Source organism: Olea europaea, chromosome 11 (genome assembly GCF_002742605.1).
Source record: "Olea europaea var. sylvestris chromosome 11, O_europaea_v1, whole genome shotgun sequence".
Classification (NCBI taxonomy): domain Eukaryota; kingdom Viridiplantae; phylum Streptophyta; class Magnoliopsida; order Lamiales; family Oleaceae; genus Olea; species Olea europaea.
Genome location: NC_036247.1, coordinates 21,819,513 through 21,827,426, shown reverse-complemented (window position 1 = coordinate 21,827,426; position 7,914 = coordinate 21,819,513). Strand labels below are relative to the sequence as shown.

Sequence of the window (7,914 nt, the reverse complement as noted above, 5' to 3'; positions counted from 1 at the left end):
AAAAAAAAAGGGAAAAGACAGAGTCGTAAAGAGCTCTCTACTCTCTCTCTCCTTGTGACGGAATCCCCATGCTTTCATTTCATAAGACCAACCGCAATTTCTTGAACTCAAAGCCACAATTCATAAATAGAGCATTGTGAGTGTGTCCCCATCGTACTCATTGCAGTTTAGAGAAATACAAACCGACTGAAATGAGTACAAAAGAAGCAACGGATGTGGGGAGTACAAGTAGAAGAAGAGGCAGTGCTCCAAAAGCAGGTTCTGTTTGGGAGAGCAGAATGAAATCTGATCAAGTGAAAGGTGGGATTAAAGTGTTCGATGCCACTCAAGAAAATTCTGATGAAAACAAAATCAGCAGTGGCAGTAGTGCTAATAATACTGAGGTTCAGGATGATGTAAAAGTGATTGTGAAGCCGAAGAGGAGTCCTGTGGGGGTGAGTGGGAAGAGAAAAACTTGGAAATCAGAGAGTTTAGAAGGGAGCCCACTTCAGATTGCAAGGCAAAGATCTGAATTGGGGAAGAATTTGGATGAACAGTGTAAAGAATTGAGTGTTTCTGTTGATGGGAATGGAAATGGGAATGCGAATGGGAATGGGAATGGGATCAAGAAAAGCCCAGCTCAGTTTAAGAAAACAAGATCTGCAGTATTATCGCAAAAGGGGACTGTTGAGCAAACTGGTGATGCAATTGAGAAGAGTTCAAGTCAATTAAGTAAAGTTAAATCAGATTCCAACGAGACATTGACTGAGAGTAAAATTGACGGGAAATCTGAATTGAATGAGGTGAAATCTGAATCCTCTGATGGGAATGGGAATGGAAATGGGAATGTGAAGAATTCACTTCAACTCCAGTTAGTAAATACAGAAAAAGCAGCAGCCAAGAAACTGGATTTAGAGGGCTTTTCTGAGGGAACTAAGAAGAACCCAACTGGAATTGATCAGTCAGGATCTGATCAAGATTGTAAAGAGCTAATTGTCTGTGAAGAAAAGGCGATTACGAGCATTCTCAAAACGCCGTCTGATGACGATTTTGTTGATGGTGAAGAAGGTGAAGAAAAAGAAGAAGAATGGGACGAAGAAGAAATTGATGAGGAGAATGAAAAGAAAAGTCTTGATATTAAGGAAATTACTGTAAAAGAACCAAATCCAAAGAAAGTTGTGATTGAGGAAAAGAAATTTGTTCATAGAAATGAAAGATCAGTGCCAGTTGTGAAGAAACAAGCCCCTCCTGCTGTAAATCACGCCAGAAAAATTCATACCAGTCCAACAAAAACCAAGCCAAGTAACTACATTTTCCTATTAGTATTACCATTTTTAGATAGTTCTTGTTTATCTCATGTTCTAATCCTTCTTCTGTATTTGCAATTTTTTTGCTTATTAGGTCAAGTTGAAGATGATTTTCAAAGAACTCCAAGATCCCATAGCAAATTAGAAAGTTTTGGTAAGTTGAATTCATTCTCTGTTCTGAATTCTCTTCTTCTTCTTCTTCTTTAGTAACTACTTTCTATATTGTTAAACACTTTGCAGTTGACTTGGTTATGTGGAGAGATGTATCAAAATCAGCATTTATCTTCGGGATTGGAACATTCGTTATTATTTCATCTTCATACACAAGGGATCTCAACATCAGGTTTGGTTTTCATAGATACAAATTAATTTAATTGAAATTTTAATTAAATTAGGTGTATGTATCTGTCTCTTAAAATAGTGACTAAATTTTTGTTTAATCATGGATTAACTTACAGCTTTATTTCTGTGGTCTCCTACTTGGGCCTTGTGTACCTTGCTTCAATCTTTCTTTTCAGATCCCTAATCAGAAGGTAAATTCTTAAATAATAATGCTATTCATAATAATAAGCACTACGGACAGTCGTCCTATGCAACATACATGTGATACATTGTTATTTAATGTATGAGGCAATTAAAAATTATCATATTAAATGCATCAAATAACAAATCGCCACGTATATGTCACTTAGAACAACTATCAGTATTTCTCACTATGTGCTCTTGGCTCCACATCATTTGTTCTGTTCCATTCGAACCCTTCGTTTTTTTGCCAGTTCTCCGCATATGCAGCAGGTTCGATGGTTTGCATTCTTAAACTCAAATTTGTTCATAATTAGTGATTGAAAATATAGTCTACGTTTGACTAATTGCATGTTATTGGAAACAAGTAGGGGAGAAATTGACAGAAGCCAAGATTATGTAGTTGGGGAAGAAGAAGCAATTTGGGTTTTAAAATTGGTTCTTCCTTACATAAATGAGTTCCTCTTGAAATTAAGAGCCCTTTTTTCTGGGGATCCTTCAACTACAATGAAGGTGAGATTTTCATTTCTATATGTTTTCCAATTTTTATATAATTTTTCCTCTTTTATAATTTGTGTTTTGACCTTTTGTGGTAGTTGGCGGTGCTTCTGTTTGTGCTGGCAAGGTGTGGCAGCTCTATAACCATTTGGAAGATGGCTAAATTGGGTCAGATTTCCATCCCGACAAAATTATAGGAGTGCGTGTCAATAAATTTTTAATTATTTTCTTTTTCTTTAAAATATTACAGGGTTTTTTGGAGTATTTATCGTGCCAAAAGTCTGTTCATCCTACTCTACACAGTTAACTGCATTTGGTAAGTCCTTGTTTAATTTTGATTATTTTAAAATTAATTTTATTTCCTTAATTTTATACGTAAATTTATAATTTTTTCTACTTCTCGAAAAATCAACAAAAGGGATTTTCAAATCTCCAACGGTGTTATGCCATTTGTACATTACGGACATCATAATGTACACTTAGCATTATCCTAACTTATGTCACATCACTCTAAATTTCATGCCAATTATTTGTTGACAGGTAGTTTCCACCGCCCAAAAAATTGCGTTTAAAAATTATTTTGTAGTATGATATTGTGGGGGTTATGATATAATACCGTTGGAACATCAAACTTTATTGTGTACTTGTGTGGTCCATTTGGTCACCAATTTAATAGTGTACACATGTGACTTGTGAATTACCTAACGCCGTCCAAACTTAATTTTTTTGAATTATTTTTCGCTTTTAATTACACCTTGAAAATTAGTAATTTTTTACGAGGATTTACTTTTCTACGAGGAACGTAAACATTTAGCTTCTGTTTGGTGGAGATTAAAATCAAAATTTTAATAAATTTTGATAGAATTTGATGAAGGTGTGGTTAAAAGGTTGTGGGATTCATAAAATATATGATTAAAATTAATTATTGACTTTAACTTAAATTAAAATCTAAATTTTAATATGTATCAAACATGGGCTAACATTGGTTGCGAAATGTTATGATACCTTTCATTATTTTTAACGTATAAATGCAATGTATATACGAAGGTACATTTTGGATTCGAAGATTTCGGGATGCTTGGGAATCATGTTCTCATAAGAAAGCCGTAGGATTTGCCATCTTCACTCTTGTTTGGAACCTATCATCAATGGTTGCTCGAATTTGGGCAGGTAAGTAACAACTAACTTTTCTAATTAAATACTGTTACTATACGTAGATCGCATTTTGTCTTTGTGTCTATTTTGTATATATGTATGAATAAGTGTAATATTTAGGGTTGTCTCTAATGTACAATGAAAAATACGCTATCGATGCAGTGTTCATGTTGTTTGTGGCCTTCAAATACTATCAGCATTCTTTGATGAGTAACGAATGGACAGAAGAAGTGAGAAATGAAGATTCTTGGCAAGGACAACGACAAGGGCGCAGAACAACGTTAACAGATAATAGGAAGCAAAAGAAAACATTCTAAGTTGCTATAATATTTGTTGTATTACAAGGTTTACAAGCATATGTAAATTTATATTGAAAATAATGAGTTTGAGCCTTCGTTTTTTTTTTTCCTTTTTCTTCTTTTTTTTTTTTTTCCCCTAAGGACAAACATGTCCACAATAAACTTTTTATGACACTTTTATGATCAATTCGAAAATATTTGTTTCTTTTTATTGCTAAATAAACATTTCAATAGTAGCTATGTTTGTGGAATAATGTTTCTTAAAGGGCTTGTTCATCATCAAGAAAAAGAATTGAGATAACTTGTACTAAAAAGAAAAGTAATAATCGAGATGAAGTCGTTTCCGTTTTTATCCCTTTAAAGTTTCCTTGGAGAGTTTTGCTACATGAACGTAGGGGATGATCGAACACATACACATGACATGGAGGTCGGCATTTTTTTAATTCACGCGGGACCCACGCATAATGTGAGGATCAATCAGCTGGCATATCAGAATTTTCGAGTAAACCAACTTTATTCTTCCTTGGATGTATTATGAGGAAAAAAATAAGAAGAAGAAGGAGAGTTTATAAAAACTTCGTTCCTCAAGCATAATGGATTATTAAATAGATTGTAGTTTTCCAAAACATAGCGTAACTTGGAAATGACAAGAATTAAATTATTAACGTCCTAAAAATTTGTGGCCAAATCGGCCACAGCTAGTGAAGGAAATCTTCCGCCATTAAGTAGCATTATCGGTCGACTTTTGTAAATTTCCTAAATTAAAATCTTTAATGAATTTTAAAATATTATAGTCTAATAAATTCTTAGTTTTTAATACATTCTACAAAATTCATAAGAATCTTGTTAAAAAGGTGAAATTTTAAAAGGGGTTTTTATGTATATTTTTTAAGCTTGAAATCCATTTTAATCTCTTGAAATTTATTTATTAATAAATTCTTATAAAACCACGAATTATTTGGAACATCTATATTTTAATGGATTCCATGAAATATGTTAAAATTTTAATTGATTTTAATAAAATTCGTTAAAAACTCAATGGAAAACATCTGAATTTACAAGGACTTCTAAAATCAAATAAGGGTACATTTGATTGCAAACATGAAATTTGCATAAAGATAAAATAAGTTCTAGACAATTAAATTGCATAAAATTTATTTACATAGAAATCATTAATTAAATGTGTTTGATTTTCTTACTTTTTCAATTTAGAAAATATTGTACCTTTCTATCTTTTGGTGTTTGAAAGTCATTATTTTACATGAAAATAGTTATTTTTTTTTCCAACTTTTGTTGTTTGATCAGGGGCGAAATCAGAGATATTGTTCAATGCGGACATAAATTTAGGTATCAGCTACACTGACTTTTTGGGTCAATTTAGTTTATAAACAAAAAGAGTTAGTGCGGCCATTGACTATTGACCCTCAATAACCACAATAGCGAGACCATTTATTAACATTTTGATAGTTGTTGACACATGGAATTATAATCTTATTACTTGAAAAGCTCCATTAAAAAGATATAGGGAACAAATTCAGCAACCAATGGAGAGGGAATAAAAATAAAATTCAAATATGTAGCAAATTTAGCTTCACTTCTCCCTTTTTTTTATTGTTACAAAATGAAAAAAAAAAATACCTTACATAAAACTAATGAAAAACAAGCTAAAAGAGTATGAAACTATTAAACCCTACATATGTTGGGTATACACACACACACACACACGAGAGAGAGAGAGAGAGAGAGAGAGAGAGAGAGAGAGAGAGAGTGTGTGTGTGTGTGTTAAACGTAAATCGCATATTAAACTTTCATCAAGTTTAAATTTTCAAGATCAATTTATTATTTATCATAAATCACAGTCTACAGCTACATATTATCAAATATTCTCAAATTCACAAAATTCTCAATTTTCATAAATCATAAACGTGAACAATTGTAAAAGAATACGATAATATAAACCATTAAACCATGATCCAGAAGATTGGGCCAATTAATTTTATTGAAGTGGAAATTACACATATCCCTAGAATTAAAATCTAGGGTTCAAAAATCATAAAGGTAATTTAATATTTCAAAAATCAGATTTCACATGTTTAAATATTATTTATTTTCTCTCCAATCTCTTTCTCTCTCCAATCCCTTCTCTCTCCTCCCACCCTATTCTACTATTCTCTCTCACCCGTATACTATATCTTTAATTTCTTTCTCTCTCCAATCCCTTCTCTCTCCTCCCACCCTATTCTCTCCCTTTCACACTCGTATTTACTCTATTTTAATTTCTCTCTCTCTCTCTCTCTCTCCAACCTTTCTTCTCTCCTCCCACTCATATTCTCTCTCCACTCGTTCTCCCCACCCGTCTTCTCTCTCTCACTCTCCGTGGCTGCTCAAGAAAGGGAATTTCTACTCTGGCCTCCGACGATCGTTGCTGGTTGGCAACTGCGACGGTGCTAACCGAGATAGTGGTGAGATTGTGCTTTCCTTTGATAGCTGTGGTGGTCTGGCGATGGTGATGGCTGTGATGTTGAATTGTTGGTGATGTTGGATGAGTTCTAAACTTGGTTCTAGCATTGGGTTGGAGGAGGACGATGGTGGTTTATGTGTGGGATGATATGGGTGACACGATCTGGTGGTTGCAATGGTGAGGGATGGCCGGTGGTGTTGTGCTTGCTATGGCGTTTTTGTCCCGTGACGTTGTTGCTGTAGGATGGCGGTGATGGTTCTGGCGGCGATACTGTTGAAAGCAGAGGTTGTCACAAGTGTTGGTGTGGTCACATATTATTTGGTTGATTGTAACCAGTAAATTGGTTAATCTGTGACTAATAAAGACTGTTGAAAAAGATAAAGTGTGACCAATGTGACCTAAAAAATATTAATTTGTGACAGCCTAATGAGTTGTGACCTATAATATTTTTGATCCGTGATCAATAAATAAATTGTGACGTATTAATTTTCGATTAGTGACCGATGAACAAATTGTAACATATAAATGTTTTGAATTGTGACCATAAAATAACTTGTGATATTTAAAAATTATGATATGTGGTCGGAAAATAATATATGATTAATTAAATTATGAATCTGTGACCAAATGTATAGATATGTGACCTTAATGTATGACAAAATTGAATAAATTGGATACTAATTCAATCATTAAATCTGCAATTTTTTCCTCAACCGTCATAATAATTGTCTTCTGTTTTTGCATGAATAATTGTGTGGGTTAGCGATGTAAATATGTATTTTAAGGAGTTTGTTCAAGTATGGAAACTGGATGCTTGATCTTAGGGATTTAATTGCAACAAAATCCTCTCTCTCTATGTCTCTCTCTCAGTTTTGAAATTACAAACTTATAATCTTAAAAATGAAATATAGCATATTTAATCTATGGATTGTGAAATTTTCCCTTTATTAAAAAGAAGAGGCCTAAAAAAAAAGGCCCATAATTAAGAAAAGGCCCCATCCACTCTCTTTCATCTTCCAATCTTAGAAATTCTTCAACTGTTAGCTTCAAGTTTTATCAATGGCTACTTCCAACCTATAAATTCTTCTTCTTTTCTTCTTCTTCTTCTCTTCATAATCCAGTGCAGGCATGCAGAAATTTTCTGTGTCAACTCCAAAGTCCAGTGTGGGCATAGCTCTGTCCTTGTGTTTGAAAGTCATTATTTTTCATAAAAATTATTACTTTTTCCATAGAAATATTCACTTTTCCATGGAACTTGTACATTTTCTTTTCTTTCTTTTTTTTTTTTTTTTTCAAAATCCTTTCCAAACAAAGAGCAACCTGAGTGAGCGTACGATCTTAACATAACTTCTAGAAATTCCTCTCCAATTTCCTTTTCCTACCTTCTGCAATCCAAGAAATAGATCGTGCTCTTCATCTGTCTATGGAACTACTTAAAGAAATGCATAAATCAGTACACATGGTTCAAAACCAATTCAGCATATTGTGCCGAAGCTTCTAGAAATCTTGAATTCGAGCTCAATTTACTTACCAAACGAACACCAATCTATAAGGCTCCGCCTACAACTTCTATACTACAATTGTCACAAGTATTTACCCCACAAAGGAGACACTTAGTAGTGATTAAATACACCCACAAAGAAAGAAGATAATAGAGGTAGCAATGTTTGAACTCTCCAATGGCTGCCTCATA

General features: G+C 33.4%; 1 protein-coding gene across 3 annotated transcripts; it reads left to right on the top strand.

Annotated features, from left to right (window-relative positions):
- Positions 1–6: 6 nt before the first annotated feature.
- Positions 7–3,867, top strand: LOC111403768 (reticulon-like protein B21). 3 transcript variants are annotated; one of them, XM_023032388.1, is made up of 10 exons: positions 7–561; positions 592–1,281; positions 1,381–1,440; positions 1,527–1,629; positions 1,745–1,819; positions 2,177–2,321; positions 2,405–2,474; positions 2,557–2,622; positions 3,354–3,476; positions 3,624–3,867. In XM_023032388.1, exons 1-10 carry the CDS (start codon positions 192–194, stop codon positions 3,776–3,778), a joined length of 1,857 nt encoding a protein of 618 aa, XP_022888156.1. In that variant the 5' UTR covers positions 7–191; the 3' UTR covers positions 3,779–3,867. The 3 variants fall into 3 exon arrangements, with proteins under 3 accessions (XP_022888156.1, XP_022888155.1, XP_022888154.1); XM_023032387.1 differs by having other exon boundaries at positions 7–1,281; positions 2,180–2,321; XM_023032386.1 differs by having other exon boundaries at positions 7–1,281.
- The last annotated feature ends 4,047 nt before the right edge of the window (positions 3,868–7,914 follow it).

Bases quoted from the DNA above. Each gene is read 5' to 3' on its own strand.
- LOC111403768 (XM_023032386.1), top strand. From the start codon at position 192: ATGAGTACAAAAGAAGCAACGGATGTGGGGAGTACAAGTAGAAGAAGA. The intron at 1,820-2,176 runs GTAAATTCTTAA...ATTGGAAACAAG, and splicing joins TTCAGATCCCTAATCAGAAG to TAGGGGAGAAATTGACAGAA. The intron at 2,475-2,556 runs GTCAGATTTCCA...AAAATATTACAG, and splicing joins TTGGAAGATGGCTAAATTGG to GGTTTTTTGGAGTATTTATC.